This window comes from Pelobates fuscus, chromosome 10 (genome assembly GCF_036172605.1).
Source record: "Pelobates fuscus isolate aPelFus1 chromosome 10, aPelFus1.pri, whole genome shotgun sequence".
NCBI classification, from domain to species: domain Eukaryota; kingdom Metazoa; phylum Chordata; class Amphibia; order Anura; family Pelobatidae; genus Pelobates; species Pelobates fuscus.
Window position 1 is genome coordinate 110,089,413 of NC_086326.1, and position 19,698 is coordinate 110,109,110.

A 19,698-nucleotide genomic window follows, 5' to 3' on the forward strand; every position below is an offset into this window, starting at 1 on the left:
CTATACGGGTCCTGCATTTCTGATAAAGTGGTTGTACCAAAAATATCAAAATATGGCATTTGGAATACTCTGGATTCCCTACTTTTGAAAATGGTATGCCATAACGGTGGAAATGTTATTACCCAGGCTGTCATGCTCTCTCAAATGTGACATAGGCCCAAAAGAAATCACGTTTTCAAATTTCTAGGTGTAAGAACATAAATTGGGAAGATGTATATTTGACCCCATAAAACCTATACATGGGTTGTACCGTTCGGCCCATTTTGCCTTTGAGACCATATTGGCAGTCCAGTAATGAAATTTACCGCCAACATGGCATACCATTTGAAAAAAAAGACAACCCATGGTATTCAAGATGGGCTACGTGTAGCCTTTTTTTAGTAGCCACTTAGACACAAACTGTGGTCAAATTTAGCGTTCATTTTTGGGTTTTTTTGCATTCTTCACAAATAAACTGCCCTTTCACCTTTCAACTGCCCTTTTCACCAGCATTATAGGTTTTATTGTTCTAAAAACACTCAAATTTGTGTTCAGAAAGATCTCACAAAAATAACAGTACCACCCATTGACCCGTTTCATGGTGTTTTGGAAAGTTACAGGGACAAATATCCTTTGCCCATTTCCGTTTTTGCAAGTTGAAATTTCACATATTGGTTATGTTGCCATTGACACCATATGGCAGCCCAGAAATGACAATTAACCACCATTGCATACCATTTGCAAAAGTACACAACCCAGGGTATTCAAAATGGGTTGTAGCCAGTGTTCTTTAATAGTCATTTAGTCACAAACACTGGCCAAACTTAGCTTTTTATATTAAAAAAATTGTGATTGAAAACCCCTTCCACCTGAAGTCTATGGATAGTTAATAAAATTTAAAAGAAAAATCTGCACACCAGTCAAGCCATAAGACTTGCTTTTCCCACAGAAGTCCCACATCTGCAGTGATGTTACAACCACAAAGGATTCTGGGTGATCATATGCAAATTAGTTTAACAAAGAATCAAATGTTTGCCTCATTCCATTTTAAACATGGATTCTTTTTAATCTGTGTTTGCAGTATACAACTGCTTGGAACACAATTTAGGTTGTAACACCACTGCAGATTTGGAACTTATGGCTTGACTGGTGTGCAGATTTTTGTTTAACATTGTATTAACTATCCACAGACTTCAGGTGGAAGGGGTTTTCAATGACACTTTTTCCCCACCATAACCTATTTGGATCTTGATATATCTATCTATATATATATATATATATATATATATATACAGTATATCGTATTTATCGGCGTATAACACGCACCTCATTTTAAGAAGGAAATTTCCCCCCTCCCATAGTATTCTCCCCTCCCCCCCATAGTGTCCCCCCCCCTCATCCCATAGTGTTCACACCCCTCATCCCATAGTGTCTCCCCCCCCCCTCATCCAATAGTGTCTCCCCCCCTCATCCCATAGTGTTCTCCCCCCCTCCCCTTGTCCCATAATACTTACCTGTCTTGAAGTGTGGGCCGGCTTCACAGCGCGCACCGCGGTACAGGAACTTCAATTTCAGGTTCCGGTTTCCGGCGGGACTGAAAGGAAGTGTGCACACTGAGTGCGCACTTCCTTTCAGTCCCGCCGGAAACCGGAACCTGAAATTGAAGTTCCAGTACCGCAGGGCGCGCTGAACACCGGCCCACGCTTCAAGACAGGTAAGTAAACCTTCACATTCGCTCCATAAGACGCACAGACATTTCCCCTCACTTTTGAGGGGAAAAAAGTGCGTCTTATGGAGCGAAAAATATGGTATATCGGCGTATAACACGCACACATCATTTGCCCCCTATTTTCAGGGAGAAAAAGTGCGTGTTATACGCCGATAAATACGATATATATATATATATCTATATTAGCTATCTCAATATCAAAATACATTCATTATGAAATTATAGATTTTTGTTATTTTTATTTTGCTTAAAGGAACACTATAGTCACCTAAATTACTTTAGCTAAATAAAGCAGTTTTAGTGTATAGATCATTCCCCTGCAATTTCACTGCTCAATTCACTGTCATTTAGGAGTTAAATCATTTTGTTTCTGTTTATGCAGCCCTAGCCACACCTCCCTGGCTATGATTGACAGAGCCTGCATGAAAAAAAAAACTGGTTTCACTTTCAAACAGATGTAATTTACCTTAAATAATTGTATCTCAGTCTCTACATTGAACTTTAATCACATACAGGAGGCTCTTGCAGGGTCTAGCAAGCTATTAACATAGCAGGGGATAAGAAAATCTTAATTAAACAGAACTTGCAATAAAGAAAGCCTAAATAGGGCTCTCTTTACAGGAAGTGTTTATGGAAGGCTGTGCAAGTCACATGCAGGGAGGTGTGACTAGGGTTCATAAACAAAGTGATTTAACTCCTAAATGTCAGAGGATTGAGCAGTGAGGCTGCAGGGGCATTTTCTATACACCAAAACTGCTTCATTAAGCTAAAGTTGTTCAGGTGACTATAGTGTCCCTTTTACTAATATTTTATTTTCATTTTCTGACCATTAGGGTGACTGCTGGCAGATCCTAACCCAGCTATACGGACTCTGAAAGAGCGATCAGATAGCCCCTAGGGCCTAATTTTCCAAGGTAGGGAGGGGGGGGAGGGGGGGGAGATAGATTTTTTCAATGGTAGCATAATGTCATCTACAAATAGGCGCATTTTGTGTTTCTTATCTCCCACGATGATGCCCTCATTTTCTGCACAACCTCTTATATTTTCCGCTAAGGGTTCCATTGCCATCACAAATAAGAGTGGTGACAGTGGATAACCCGGTCTTGTCCCATTGGTCAAGGAAAAAAGGATATTAATCCAGTTGCAGAAACCTTGGCTGTTGAATTAGAATATAAAACAAACACAGCTCTGATGAAAGGTTCTGGTAAGCCAAATATCGACATAACCTCCCTACGATAATCCCAATGAATTCTATCAAATGCCTTCTCCGTATCTAAAGAAAGAAGCAGACACGGTGCGCGTCCCAATTTTATTTAATTAAATTAATGTACCTTCTAGTACTGTCTGGGGCCTGACTATTTAATACAAAGCAGACCTGGCAATTATTAATTAAAGAAAGAAGAATTTTTGATAATCTTATTGCCAAAATCTTTGAATAAATCTCTGTGTCGTTATTAACCCCTTAAGGGCCAAACTTCTGGAATAAAAGGGAATCATGACATGTCACACGTCATGTGTCCTTAAGGGGTTAAAGGACCACTATAGTGCAAGGAAAACACACTCGTTTTCCTGGCACTATAGTGCCCTGAGGGTGCCCCCACCCTCAGGGTCCCACTCCCGCCGGGCTGAAGTTGGAGGAAGGGAGTTAAACACTCACCTTTCTCCAGCGCCGGGCTCCCTCGGCGCTGGGGACTCTCCTCCCTCTTCTGATGTCATCGGCAGAATGTGCATGCCGCGCGCATTCAGCCAGTCCATAGGAAAGCATTCTCAATGCTTTCCTATGGACGCTGGCGTCTTCTCACTGTGAAAATCACAGTGAGAAACGCCGAAGCGCATCTAGCGGCTGTCAATGAGACAGCCACTAGAGGCTGGATTAACCCTAATGTAAACATAGCAGTTTCTCTGAAACTGCTATGTTTACAGCAGGCAAGGTTAATCCTAGATGGACCTGGCACCCAGGACACTTCATTGAGCTGAAGTGGTCTGGGTGCCTATAGTGGTCCTTTAATTAATGGTATTTGGTGATAATTCACCAGGTTTAGGCAGTGTTATGATCTGAGCACACATGTTTTCTTCCGGCATTGTACCAGTATTCCAATAACGGTTACATTTATTTAAGTGATGGACTAATACACCGGAGAATTTCTGTAGTACAATATTGTAAAACCATCAGGTCCCGGAGGAATACTATATATTTTTTTTTTTTAAGTCTCACCCAAGAATGAACATATTTTTTCATATGTGGGCTGATTAATGTTAGAATACCAAGCCACATTATATAGTTTTTGTATTTTTACAGTAATCAGCGAATGTATTTTTTTTTTTGTGGGGAGGGGGTGATTTTAGTACCATCTACGATCACTAAATGTTCAATTCTTGTTTGGGAGAGATTATGTAATCATTTAGAGGCCAGTAATGAGGCCTTGTTTCCTTTTGAATAAAACATTGCTTCTAATCTTTTTTAACATCAGGGCTGTATGTTCCAGTTGAATTGAATCAAGTTTAGTTTTAATTTCCAGAATTTTAGCAGTGAAAGACAAAAAAAAGATAACATTTATTTTTCAGGTTTAAATTGGCTGTGTATGGTACTGGAGATGGTGATGGACATCATATATCGTAGGCCGTGTAGCCTCAGTTCATTTGGTTTTCACAGGATACTTGTCTTGTGATTCATTGTGTGCAGTTTGTGTAGAAAATAAGTATTTTAACCCCTTAAGGACGGAGGACGGTTCAGGACCGTCATCGGCATTTTTGCGTTGCCGACCGGTGACGGTCCTGAACCGTCCTAACCGTCCAATGTACTTACCCGATCGCCGTCGTTCCCCCGGCGGCGATCGGCGGTGCTCCCGGTGTGGGGAGACTGCCTGCAGCCCAGGCAGTCTCCCCATGGCGGTTTAGGACCCCTGTGGCCATGTGATCGCCCAACAGGGCGACCACATGGTCACAATAGGTGTCCTAGTCTCTGCCTGCAGGGGGACTGTCTGTGCTGACAGGCAGTCTCCCTGCAACTGTAAAATCAAAAAAAATTTAAAGTGAAAGTTAATAAAAAAAAAATATTATTATATATGTGTTTATATATGATATATAGACATATATTATACCTATATAATATATGTCTATATATCACATATATAATGTCATGCTAAGTGTATTTTTATATTAATATGTACATATATTAATATAAAAATACACTTATAATTAATTTACACACGTATATATATAATATATATAATAACTATATATATTGTATATATATATATATTATAAAATATGAATAATAAATAATTTAAATTAAATTAAAAAAATTAAAAATAATAATAAAAATTAAAAAAAATTATATATCTATACGAAATTTTATTCTAACTGTATTTTGATATTAATATATATATATATTTATATCAAAATACACTTAGAATGAAATTGTATATATATCTATGTATATAAAAATGAATAAAAAGAATGCGAACTATTCATATGTCCATATACAAAATTACATAAATAATTATATAAATATACACGTAGACTTCAAATATATAAATATGCATATATATTTAAATTCTACGTGCGCATTTATGTAATATTTTTACATAATTAAGTTATTTTATTGATTGCAATTTAAGGGACCTGCCTGCCAACCCAGGCCGAAAGTCCAGAGAATTTAATTTGCTATCACTGTATTTTACCCTGTAACGTTCTACGACACCCTAAAACCTGTACATGGGGGGTACTGTTTTACTCGGGAGACTTCGCTGAACACAAATATTAGTGATTCAAAACAGTAAAACATATCACAGCGATGATATTGTCAGTGAAAGTTACTTTTTTGCATTTTTCACACACAAACAGCACTTTTACTGATGATATAATTGTTGTGATACATTTTCCAGTTTTGAAACACTAATATTTGTGTTCAGCAAAGTCTCCTGAGTAGAACAGGACCCCCCATGTACAGGTTTTATAGCGTTTTTGAAAGTTACAGGGTCAAATATATGGGTCGAATATTTTTACATTGAAAATGGCCAGGTTGGTTACGTTGCCTTTGAGAGCGTATGGTAGCCCAGGAATGAGAATTACCCCCATGATGGCATACCATTTGCAAAAGAAGACAACCCAAGGTATTGCAAATGGGGTATGTCCAGTCTTTTTTAGTAACCACTTAGTCACAAACACTGGCCAAAATTAGCGTTCAATTTAGTTTTTTACTTTTTTCACACACAAACAAATATGAACGCTAACTTTGGCCAGTGTTTGCGACTAAGTGGCTACTAAAAAAGTCTGGACATACCCCATATTGAATACCCTGGGTTGTCTACTTTTAAAAAAATATGTACATGTGGGGTGTTATTTAGCAATTTATGACAGATAATAGTGTTACAATGTCACTATTGATACATTTTAAAAATGTATGTTTTGAAACCGCAATATCCTACTTGTACTTATAGCCCTATAACATGCAAAAAAATAGCAAAAAGCATGTAAACACTGGGTATTTTTGAACTCAGGACAACATTTTGAATCTATTTAGCAGTTTTTTTCATTCGCTTTTATAGATGAGTAAAAGATTTTTCACATAAAATTCAAAAAACGTGTATTTTTTTCAATTTTTCATCATATTTTTTCATTTTTTCAAAAATTAAATTACATGAGATTATATAAATAATGGTATGTAAAGAAAGCCCCTTTTGTCCTGAAAAAAACAATATATAATTTGTATGGGAACAGTAAATGAGAGAGCGGAAAATTACAGCTAAACACAAACACCACAAAAGTGTCAAAAAGATGCCTGGTCGCAAATGTACAACATCGCAAAAAAAGTCCGGTCCTTAAGGGGTTAAGCATTAATTTGCCAATTTTTTATTTTTATAATAATATTTGTTTAGATTTATCTCTGATTACGTCCTGCTCACAGTCCAAGATAAATCTGTCAACAATAGTAAGAATGACTGTGTGATAATTAGAAATAGGTATTTTACTATAAAATCAAAAGAAACACTAGACCATGTTTTTTGGGGGTATTTTGGGCAATAAACCACATGGTAAAGTGTGAGGTAGGCATGTGCATGGGGAAAACTTTCGGTTCAGTTCGGCATTCTGAAATTCGGGACTTCGGCATTTCGTGACTTCTATTGCAGCCGCTTAGTAGATAACTCCCTAATTCCCACGGTATTAGGGAGTTATCTACCAAAAGGCTGAAAGACCTAATTTGGTCTTTCACCCTAATTTACTAATACGAAGTAAAAATTACTTAATATTAGTACATTTTGACCCTACTCGCTATACCGCGAGTAGGGGTATGTCTAGTAAACAGTGAGCAACCTGTGGCTGCTCACTGTTAAAATAAAAAAATAAAAAATAAAATTTGACTCATAACCCTCTGATTGGTTACTTAATCTACCATTCAGAGAGTTATGAGTCAAATTACACAGCGTGGGAAAATTCCAAAGTACTTTCCCACGTTGTGTAAAATGACACAGAGCACTCTAATTGGTGGATTTCAAACCAACCAATCAGAGCGCTGTGACAGGTAAATGTAGAGACTTACCTGTCAGTCTCTTCATTTACCTGTCAGAGCACTCTGATTGGATGGCTTAAACCCACCAATCAGAGTGCTCTGAGCCTAATTGCAGGGCGGGGCAAGGCTTTATAAGCCTTCCCCCGCCCTGCAGAGCTCAATCTGCGCGGAGCCCTCGCCGGGTGAAGATGGATTATTTTTTTTCCGCTAGTTTTCTTTTTTACAAATTGCGTCGGTTATTATATTTTTTTATTTGGCTTTTTGGGGGGCTGAAAACAGAAGATTTTAGAAGAAAGAAAACATTGAATGGTAATTTTTTTTTTTACAGGTACTTAAAGTTCCCCCCTCATTATTTTTAGGGTGAGGGGGGTAGGTAGGGGAATATTTTTTTTGGGGGGGGGGAGGGGGTGACTAGGGGTTTGGGAACCCCTAGTCACTTGGGGGGGACACTTTTTTTTAGGGCCCCCACCCGCCGCTATGGGGTGGGGGCCGGGGAGGAGGACAATAGCCCCCCCCCTTATTAGTATTTAGGGCACCCACCCACCGCTCAGGGGTTGGGGCCAGGGAGAGGACATTAGGTTCCCCCCCTTATTATTAGTATTTAGGGCCCCCCCACCGCTCAGGGGTGGGGGCCAGAGGGGAGGACATTAGGTTTCTGATATTAATCTGATTTAGGGCCCCCACCCGCCGCTCAGGGGTGGGGGCCAGACAATAGGTCCCCCCCCCCCCGATTTTTTTACATTAGGGCCCTCACCCGCCACTCAGGGGTGGGGGCGGGGGCAATAGGTCCCCCTTTAGTTTAAAATCTTTACTTAGTATTAGTAAATTTGGCTGAAAGACCAATTTAGGTCTTTCAGCCTTTTAGTAGATAGCTCCCTAATACCGTGGGAATTAGGGAGCTATCTACTTATTCATTCATGTCATTACATTGACTGACCAAGTAACTTACATTTTAAATGAATGTATGTTACTTGATTGTTGTAAGTGTTGCAAATGCTTACAGCTGAATCCTGGCTATGTTTGTATACTTTTTATTTAAAATTGTATACAATGTAACATTCTTCTTCTTTCACTGGGTAAGTATATTAGTACTTAGGCAATACTGTGCTTCGGAACTTCGATAATTTCGGAACTTCGGTACCTCGGCAATACGGCCATTCGGAAGTACCCGAATGTCCGAATTGCCCGAAATTCGTCCGAATTCATATTCGGACCGAAACGAATTGCACATGTCTAGTGTGAGGTGTCTTGGATTGGACACACACATTACAAGCTTGTAAGTATTCTTTGACATCAATGGACAAAGAAGGCCACCAGAACTGAAAAGAAAAAAGAGAGGCGGTCTTTTTTTATTCCCGGACGTCTTGCAGTTTTATTATCATGACTCAATGATAACACATTTTATCTTAGATCAAGGGGAACATATAAAGTGTTTTGTGGGGTTTGACTATGTGCCTTATTTTGTTTCTCTCTTAGAGTATTGAATAACTCAGAAGTAACTCGGAACTGGGTGGCTGCTATTACTTTATCCTTAGGAATGATGGGAGACACTTCAACTTCGGTGTCATGGGCTCAAATTTACGTGACAAGGCATCTGCTTTAATATTCTTAGTACCTGGTCTATAGGTTAGTACAAAATTGAAACATGAAAAAAATAAGGTCCAACGGGGCAGTCAGTCTCTTACTCTCCCCTATATAAAACAGATTCTTATGATCAGTAAGAATGGAATTAGTCGTGAGTAAACCTTCACGCAGAGGACGCCATTCCTTTAAGGCTAACACAATGGCCAACAATGCTCTATCCCCGATCTCTAAATTTCTTTCTGTATTAGACAATTTTTTTTAAAAAAAGAAACCGCAAGGATGAAGAGGTTGGTCTGGAGCTTTTTTTTGAGACAGTATAGCCCCTATACCCGAGTCAGAAGTGTCTACCTCCAAAAGTAATGGAAGGAGCATAAATCAGAATGGGAGCAGAATCAAATGCTTCTTTGAGGGAATCAAATGCATTCAATGGAAAAGGATAGAAATAAACCCCTTAATGAATCTCCTATAATAATTGGAGAATCCTATAAATCTCTGGATAGCCTTTAATCCATTAGGAATAGGCCAATCCCTAATGGCCTTTAATTTCTGTGGATCCATTTGGAACCCTGATTCTGATACAACATAACCCAGGAAATGCACTTTTTCTTTATCAAAGAGACATTTCTCTAGTCTGCAGAATAAACCATTCCTTAATGTTTGGAGTACCTTTCTGATATGTTTGTGATGTTGTTCTATACAAGAGGGGTATATCAAGATATCGTCAACATATACTATGACAAACTCATCTAGATACTCGTCATTTATAAAATGTTGAAAGATGGCCGGAGCATTGCATAAACTGAATGGCTTTACTGTGTATTCATAGTGGCCATATCTAGTGTTGAAGGCAGTCTTCCATTCAGCTCCTTGTTTGATTCTCACTAAATTATTGTCAGGGTATTTATATCGGCAGACATTTTGTGCTATGATAGAAATTAAAATGTATATTGTCAGAATCATTCTGAACAGAGCAGACTCCATTTTGTTATCTTCAAGCTAACAAAAGACACAAGATTTCTATCCCTTCTGTAAAACTAACCACTTTGCCAGAAGCTAAGGAATGCTTAGTATATACAAACCTGGTGATAAGAGATGAGAACAGGGGATGGACAGACTGTCTAAATGCTAATGGAATATAATCAATTCTAAACCCAGACATTTGTGACAGAAAAGATTAAATAATTTAATTTTACTTTCAATATTGTATAGAGTCCCATTGTAATTTAAGGGTCATACTTAGTTATAACTGTCATATTAGAAATTATAGCCGAATTTGGAGACACATAGTCTGAAGAAAGCCCAAATAAACTCTTTGAAATGACAGAAAACTTAAATTATGAACAACCATAAAGATAAGCTAAATGACGTCAAAATAGCCACCAGGAAAAGTTAACTCTTTCCTGGATAGGAATGTTTAGTGGGACGAGACTGCCCTCTATAGACCAAATACTTAAATTTCTATCTGGAAGGTAACCACACCTCCAATTTTTCTATTGGTCTATCACCTAGTGAATTTTCCTTTAAAAGTTAAGACAAAGGGAAGAGAAAGGTATGCAGAGATGCAAAGAGGTATGCAGAGGAAGCAGTTGGAAGCAGGCTTAGTCAGGAGACAAAGAAAGAGACCCATGACATTCAAATTCCTGAGAATACCTGAGAACATCTGATGAGAACATCTCTTTAACTGGTAATTATACTGGTTTCATTTAATTAATCTAAATTAATTAACATTTTCTAATAGCATGATATATGACTGGATAAATCACGATCAGATTTCGATATTTAGAAATCTTAGTTAAATAAGAAGTACATAATTAAGCATTCTATTCTGCAGATAGAAAAGAATAAATATGTATTAATGTGATATATCACATGTTAGCATATCGTGATATTTATCCAGGTGTATTGATTTGCTCTAAAATAAGATAAAATATCTGTTTAGGCAAGTTAAAATTCTGCTTATAGAACATGGTAGATTACTCTTATTGGATGGTTCCAGGAAATGACTAATGAGCTGGTTTAAATGTTATTTTATTTAAAATTACATGAGAATAGATCTTAATTACCTAGGAGGTCTAGCCAGCATTGAAAGGGTTATTCTAACTGCTAGCTAAAGTTTTTATGGCTATTCGCTGGAAGCTTTCTCTGTGTGAAACTTTCACTTTCGTTTCTCTGTGAACTACCGTCATAAATCTTGTCTTGACAATTAAGGCTGTTAGCCATTGGAAGATGTTTTTACACTGCCATTGTATTGCATACTATGTTATACTGAATATTCATTGATTATTATCACGCATGTTACATATTATTATTTAAATTGTCACAATAAATTGTATCTATTTTTATAACAAATTGTGATTGTATTTATATGAAATACATTTCACTTACATGATAACGATCTTTGGGATCTGAGAATTGAAATAGTGGGCAATTCTCAACTGTTTACTATTATTATCCCATAAATATCCTGACATTACATGCCCCTCACAAATCTAATTTAGTAAAACTCCTGGAACTTTTGAGCTTATCAAAAAGTTCTGTAATAAGTGGTATAGGATACACATTACGGACTGTTATCTTATTGAGTCCACGATAATCGATGCATGGCCTAAGATGACCTTCCTTTTTAAAAATGAAAAGGAACCCAGCTCCAGCAGGTGAAGAAGACCTGCGAATAAAACCTTTAGCCAGATTTTCTTGTATGTACTCATCCAATATGATATTCTCCTTCTGAGAAAGAGGATATACAGGATATACAGAGGATATACAGTACCTGGAAGTAACTTAATGGCACAATCGTAAGAATGATGTGGGGGTAACTTATTGGCTTCCTTTTTATCAAATACCTCCCCTATATCACAATACATCTCTGTTATCTTTGTGGATAAAGGGGGCAACGTGGGTACATTGATAATGCCGAGGGGTTTAATTTCAGAAACACGTCCCTTAACACAAGAAGAACTCCATTTCACTATTTCACCCTTCTCCCAATCTATCACAGGGTTATGCTTTGTTAGCCATGGATAACCTAGAACAATGGGAAAAGAAAGTGAAGAAATGGCTTGCAAAACTATTACTTCCTTATGAAGAACACAGACTGTCATAAAAATAGGAACAGTTTCTATAGTGATAGTGGGTTCAATGGCCAAAATATGTAGTTATTTCTCTGAGAGTAAGAGAATATTTTTGAGCAAAAGTTTTATCGATAAAACTTTCTGCAGTCCTAGAATCTAATAGAGCAGACATATGTATCTAATTTTTCTCAAGTGTCAATGTGATGGGTATATATTGGCTGAGCTTGTCAAGAAGGCAGATCAGGGGCAGAGTCAGCACAAGCCAAACACAGCCCTGGCCAATCAGCACCTCCTCAGAAATGCATTGAATCAATGCATCTCTATGAGGAAAGTTCAGTGTCTCCATGCAGATGGTGGCGACACGGAATGTCCGTGCTGCAAACCGTGCATCACTGCCCCAGGAAGCACCTCTTGCAGCCATTTGAGGAGTGGACAGTGGCGGTATCCCCAGGCTGTAACGTAAACATTGCATTTTCTCTGAAAAAACAAGTGTTTACTGCAAGAAGCCTGAAGGGAATGAATATACTTACCAGCATAAATACAATAAGCTATAGTTGTTGTGGTGACTACAGTGTCAATTTAAATCCTAAGAATTGGCATCAGCTGATCATTCCCACGATTAGTAGTGGAGATGTGGAACAGTACCAGGTGTTCTAAAACGGTGCCACAGAACTCCTGGCACCATAACCACTACAGTAAGTTGTAGTGGGCATGGTTCTTCGAGTGTTCCTTTAAAAAGAACAGTGATACTTTAGTAAATGACGCAAATTATCTTCACACACTTGATTGCCCAAGCTGTTAAAAATTAATGGCCTAGTACCATAACCACTCACCTCCCCAGTCAGAAGATGCATCATCTTATAAGTCAGTTTCAAAATCTTTTCCTCACAGTTCTTCATATACATTGTTGCATGACATGGAGAGTCCATAGTAGAGTACTGGGTTCTGCACAATTTTTCTGGCACATAGTCACTTCTGTCACGTTTGGCATGGTTATTAGGCCGCTTTGTAATCATATAAGCCTATGTAGAGAGATTTACAAAATATATGATGCTGTATGAAAAGTTAACTACTAAACAGAACAGAACTTTTAGAGTTATTTACTAAAGTAAGAATTCAAAGTGAATTTCAAATTTAAGGTCAAAAGGCTACTCTGGCTTCAAATTTTAAACTCACTGAGAATTCTTACTTTAGTGAATAACCCTATTAGTAGAAGTATCATGCTGGATGGACAACCATGTCACCGTTTAAAGAATCACACAATCAAAATGTTCATTTAGACAAGCAGGGCTGCTTACTAAAGTGAGAATTCAAAGTGAATTCCAAATTTAAACCAGTAGTTGCTGGAAGCATAACGGAGTAGCAGAGTATGAGTATTTTTTCCAGTATAGCTATTTTGACCTTAAATTTGAAATTCACTTTCACTTCAGTGAATAATCCTGATTATCAATTACATCCTAAATGCTCAAGAATTCAAAGTACCTTTCTATTAACCCCTTAAGGACGCAGCTTCAAAAACTGGACTTACCCTTAAGGACACAAGCATTTTTTTGCATTTTTTGCTGTTTGTGTTCAACCACTGTTTGCATTTTTCTTATTAATTACACCAACACATGTTATATATCGTTTTTTAAAGGACAAAAAGGGCTTTAATCTGATGTGACATATACATATATAAATTCTTATTTATTATTAAAAAAAACAAAAAAACGAAAAAAAATGAAATAAATTGTTTTTTTTTCACAGTTTAGGCAATAATAACGTGTGTATAATAAGTGCAGCTTAAGGAAAGTAATTTAAAAAATATTCAATTAGTTGTTCTGATTTTCAGAGTACATAATATGTCTAGGATTTCAGCTTATTTTGAAAGTTACAGGTCACAAAATTCAAGGAGTAAAAACTTTTTTTAATGTGGAGCAATTTTAGAATTTGGCATGTTTGTCTTGTAAGCTTAATAGCCATCACAGAAAGCAAAATTGCTGCACAAAAGTATATATTTATATAAAGCACACATCACAGGCTATTTGCCAAAGGGTATTCTGACACTTTTTACGTAGCCATTTCGCTGCCAATCTCTGCTAAATCGTGTAGTAAAATTGTGTTTTTTTCAGATTTCTAACATACACACATAAAACAAGGATTTTTAATGTGTATTTCATAAAGTTGATATATACTACTGCTGTAGAAAACCCCATATTGTTTTCAGCCATATCAACAGAGTAAAATGATACCCCCGATCTATGTCCTTGCCACTATCCTGTGAAGTTATAGTGCCATAAAAGAGACCTGACCATTTCAGTTTTCACAGTGATAATTTTGATAGATGAATTTGATGGAGCAAGTCTCATTTTGGGGTATTGTAGCAGTTTAACTGTTGAATTTATCCCTCAATGACCTACCATTGGTGAAAGTAGACACTACAGTGTATCTCATATGGTATATATTGTGCCTTAGCGTGATGCCATTTTTTCACCAGTTTATGTCAAACTTTGTGGTAAAATATTTTTTTTTTGCATTTTTTACATACACATTACATTTTTGGGGGTCATTTTTCAAGTCTGGTATGTGCCACTGTGATCAAAACCCCATAATTATGCTCAGCAAACTCTTCTGAATAAAACAATACCCCCAATGTATGTCTTTGACACTATCCTGTGAAGCTACAGTGCCTTAAACAAGTCCTGACCATTACAGTTTTTACAATTAGAATTTTGATAAATGGATTTGGTGTGTCTATATCACATTTTAGGGCATTGTAGCAGTTTGACAGTTAAAATTACTCCATAAATGCATACTGTAACGGATCGCCTGGCACCCCGACTTGGTACCTCCGTTAATGGATGCTCCTAGCGCTTCCTGAGGACTCCAAGCACTCTGGCAGACACCACAATCACCGAATCCGAGAAACCTTTAAATTCTCCCAAGCATATGAATGCTGTAGACCATTGAATAGGAACCATACGAATAGGCTTGTACTCCTAGCAGTCAACTGGAACAGCATGCAATAAATCCTTCCCCCAATAATGAGACGACACATCACTTTGAGGGTAAAACAGGAACTGAGGACTGGCTCATCCAGCCTGGCTTTTATTTCCAACTCACACATACAGGCCACACCCAGGGGGAGGCATAAAAGAACCAATGACATAGATGTTACATCCCACACATCCCCTCCCCTTAGTGTGACACATAATCCCATTATGCATACAGTTTAAAATATACTTTCCACACACACACTGTAACTTTAAAACTATACACCACATTCACATAAAAATACATATCCACAATCAATCCATTCAGGGGAGCAACATATTAAAAAATGGCATGAATCAGACCAGGGGTTCAAAAGTTAGCAAAAGTATCTTTTGGGCCCTGGCTGGCAGCATGGAAAGTAAAACATCCCCACAATGCATCATGGCTTCCTCCCTTCTGCCCTGGAGATAATTGGAGAAGTAATCCAATTATCTCCCAGGTCAAAGACAAAACTCCATTACACATGTGGGGACCTAAATACAGAATTATGTTTTAAAATATATAAAGTTACTTTTTATACATTAAACACAGACATGTAACATATCCCCAGATAGCTCAGGTCTGCGTGCACATTATTAGGTGAATGGCACGCAGACCACACAAATACAGTTTAATTGCCATGGAGCCAAAGTCTTTCCCATAGTCTTTCATTATATGAATAGGCTCCACGGCATAGCTATCTGGGGGTATCACTGCTCACACAGGGCAAGTACCGAATGACCCCACTGTGTTTAAAGGGCCAGAGTGACATGCACTCTGTTAGGGCCGAATACGTTTTGTAAAAGGGCCCAATCTCCCAGGGCCATAGTCCAAAGGCAAGAGGCGGGCAAGCAGCCCCCTCCAAGGACACGTGGCGAGGTCGGTTTCGCCACACTTCTCCCCTTTACCCCCCAGACTAAAAGGGTATCTGACCTCCTGCCGGTCAGTGCCCTGGTTAGTCCAGCAACCCACCCACAAAACAGAAAAAGCAGTACAGCCCACCCACAGTAACTGGTTACTACACCTGGGTAGAGGAGAACTTTGTCCAGGTCCAGGTGTCTCACCACGGCTGCGTGGGGGACTGGTAGTCTGCCTTGGTGGGTTGCTGAGTGGGCAGAGACCAGCGGTACTCTGCCCTGGTGCCAGTACTACCGCTGAAGTAGCCTGGTTGGAGCCTGGTTGCTGGAGACCGACTGTCTCCCCTTTGGATATATCGCTCTGTGGCTGGGGGACAGGACCGACCGTCCCTACCCCTGGTGCTGTAAGTGCAGAGACTACGGTCCCATCTGCACAGATGTGGGGCTTAACATCTCCCCTTGGTGGGTTAGGCTGCCGCTGGAGAGAGGGTGTAACAAGCTCCTCTCTCTGGACGGTAAACTGCAGCTGGGGAGGGGGGTTAGCAGGCTCCTCTCCCTGCCACTCTCTCTGCTGGTGGAAAGGGAGACCAGCTGTCTCCCCTTTCCTTCTCTTGTCCTGCTGCTGGGGTGCGAGACTGACTGTCTCTGCTCCCTGCAGGACACACTGCCGCTGGGGAGGATGGACGACACCATCAGCTCCCTGGGGTACACACTGCCGCTGGGGAGGAAGGACGGCACCTTCGGCTCCCTGGGTTACACACTGCGGAGGATGGACGACACCATCAGCTCCCTGGGGTACACACTGCCGCTGGGGAGGAAGGACGGCACCTTCGGCTCCCTGGGTTACACACTGCCGCTGGGGAGGATGGACGACACCATCAGCTCCCTGGGTTACACACTGCCGCTGGGGAGGATGGACGACACCATCAGCTCCCTGGGGTACACACTGCCGCTGGGGAGGAAGGACTGCACCTTCGGCTCCCTGGGTTACACACTGCCGCTGGGGAGGATGGACGACACCATCAGCTCCCTGGGTTACACACTGCCGCTGGGGAGGATGGACGACACCATCAGCTCTCTGGGGTACACACTGCCGCTGGGGAGGAAGGACTGCACCTTCTGCTCCCTGGGACACACACTGCCGCTGGGGAGGATGGACGACACCATCAGCTCCCTGGGGTACACACTGCCGCTGGGGAGGAAGGATTGCACCTTCAGCTCCCTGGGATACACACTGCCGCTGGGGAGGATGGACAACACCATCAGCTCCCTGGGGTACACACTGCCGCTGGGGAGGAAGGACTGCACCTTCTGCTCCCTGGGACACACACTGCCGCTGGGGAGGATGGACGACACCATCAGCTCCCTGGGGTACACACTGCCGCTGGGGAGGAAGGACGGCACCTTCGGCTCCCTGGGACACACACTGCTGCTGGGGATCTGGGCCGACTGCCCAGCATCCCTGTAGGGCCGGTAGAGAGACCTCGGTCCCATCTCCACCTGCCTGCTGGGGGCCTTTCCAGTACCACTCCATGCAGTCCTCTACTTTGGGTTTCTCTGGTTTGTGTTGGAGGAGGATATCGGCTACCTCATCTCCTTGACCATGTCTCACCATGACCAGGATGAAATCGTGCTCGAGATCACGTGACCTCTGGTTCTCTTGAAGTAGTTGCTGCACAGCTGCATCAACAATCTCCTTCCGGGGATTCGGGCCATATTTGGCTATTCTCCTCAGTACCTCAGTATCAAAATCTACGCCTTCATATCGATAGAACATGACTGCTGGTGGGGACGCTGTACGGGTACTGGCGTTGCCCTCACTTTGTAAATCCAGGGGATGGTGTTACCTGTAGCTGTCCTTCTGGTTGTAGGAACGATCCCGCCGCTGCCACCAATTGTAACGGACCGTTTCACTTACAAGAGGATAAAACCCAGTTTAGGCGATATCCCCCTTTCCAGATGCACAGGCAGCTACTGCAAACACCGTTCTCCCGACTGGAACCACACGAACACTCCGAACTGGAACAGCTGAACAAGAAAAGCATACAATCCGCTTACACTCCTGGCAGTCAGCTTACAATCCAATTCCCCCCAAGAACGAGACGACACTTCATTTTGAGGGTTAAACAGGAACTCTGGACTGGCTCATCCAGCCTGGCTTTTATTTCCAACTCACACATACAGGCCACACCCAGGGGGAGGCATAAAAGAACCAATGACATAGATGTTACATCCCACACATCCCCTCCCCTTAGTGTGACACATAATCCCATTATGCATACAGTTTAAAATATACTTTCCACACACACACTGTAACTTTAAAACTATACATCACATTCACATAAAAATACATATCCACAATCAATCCATTCAGGGGAACAACATATTAAAAAATGGCATGAATCAGACCAGGGGTTCAAAAGTTAGCAAAAGTATCTTTTGGGCCCTGGCTGGCAGCATGGAAAGTAAAACATCCCCACAATGCATCATGGCTTCCTCCCTTCTGCCCTGGAGATAATTGGAGAAGTAATCCAATTATCTCCCAGGTCAAAGACAAAACTCCATTACACATGTGGGGACCTAAATACAGAATTATGTTTTAAAATATATAAAGTTACTTTTTATACATTAAACACAGACATGTAACATATCCCCAGATAGCTCAGGTCTGCGTGCACATTATTAGGTGAATGGCACGCAGACCACACAAATACAGTTTAATTGCCATGGAGCCAAAGTCTTTCCCATAGTCTTTCATTATATGAATAGGCTCCACGGCATAGCTATCTGGGGGTATCACTGCTCACACAGGGCAAGTACCGAATGACCCCACTGTGTTTAAAGGGCCAGAGTGACATGCACTCTGTTAGGGCCGAATACGTTTTGTAAAAGGGCCCAATCTCCCAGGGCCATAGTCCAAAGGCAAGAGGCGGGCAAGCAGCCCCCTCCAAGGACACGTGGCGAGGTCGGTTTCGCCACACATATCATTTGTGAAAGTAGACACCACGGGCTATGTCATATGGTATATTTTGAGCTTTATTATACAGTTATGTTAGCACCAATTACTTTCAAATGTTATCATATTTTTTTATTTTTGCATTTTTATACACACATGTTGTATTTTAGTAGTTAATTTTGGAAACTTGATATATGTTACTGTAAATTAAATCACAAAATTATTCTCAGCTATATTTCCTGAGTACAAAATTACCCCCTTTGTACACCTTAGCCAGGTTTTTGTGAAAAAATACAGGGCTAAAATCATACCCGGCCCATTACATGTTTTTTTAAATGGCAAATTGACGAATGGTCATTGTTTCATTTTAGGGCATTTTAGTCGCTCATATATTTAAATAACGCTCCAATGCATACCATTTACAAAAGTGGACAACATGGGGACCCTCATATAAAATATTATAAGCTTTATTGAAGTGACATTTTGTTACCATTTTGTTTCAAAGTTTGTGGTATTCATTTTTATTTTAACATTTTTACATACACATAGTATTTCTGATGATTATTTTTTAAATATCCTGTTTCCCACTGTCATAAAATTATCTTAGCTGTACTCAGCAACATCTTCTCAGTACAAATATACCCCATATGCATATCTTCGGAAAGTAGCGATCTTAATATTAATCTAAATCTCTAATCCCAAACCAAGCCCTAATTCTAAACCAAATCCTAATCCTAAATCTAACCCTCAATCTAATAATAAACCATTACCACAATCCTAACCCATAACGTAATCCCATGTGTAACCCTAATTATAACCTTAATCCAAATCTCAATCCTACCTTTAGCAATAGTGTTAAAATGATTCCCCCTGCTGGTGTCAGCCGAGGAATTCCCTTGCTATATTCAGCAAGGGATGCCCGTGCTGACCCTAATCCTAATCTGAACCATAATCTGAATCCTAATCTGAAACATAATCCCAATACTACAATTAATTAT

At 40.0% G+C, this 19,698-nt stretch overlaps 1 protein-coding gene across 5 annotated transcripts in view; it reads right to left on the reverse strand.

Moving 5' to 3' along the window:
• LOC134575561 (oocyte zinc finger protein XlCOF7.1-like) overlaps nt 1-19,698 on the reverse strand; it is a 147,196-nt gene that overhangs the window by 76,481 nt on the left and 51,017 nt on the right. For 3 of the 5 annotated variants that reach the window (XM_063434858.1, XM_063434859.1, XM_063434860.1), the window contains one exon: nt 12,709-12,897. The exons of 1 other annotated variant lie outside the window; for it this stretch is intronic. In XM_063434858.1, the coding sequence (XP_063290928.1) occupies nt 12,709-12,897 (189 nt within the window). Of the gene's footprint in view, nt 1-12,405; nt 12,605-12,708; nt 12,898-19,698 lie in introns of those variants that run through there. One more of the 5 variants, XM_063434862.1, reaches the window with a different exon arrangement.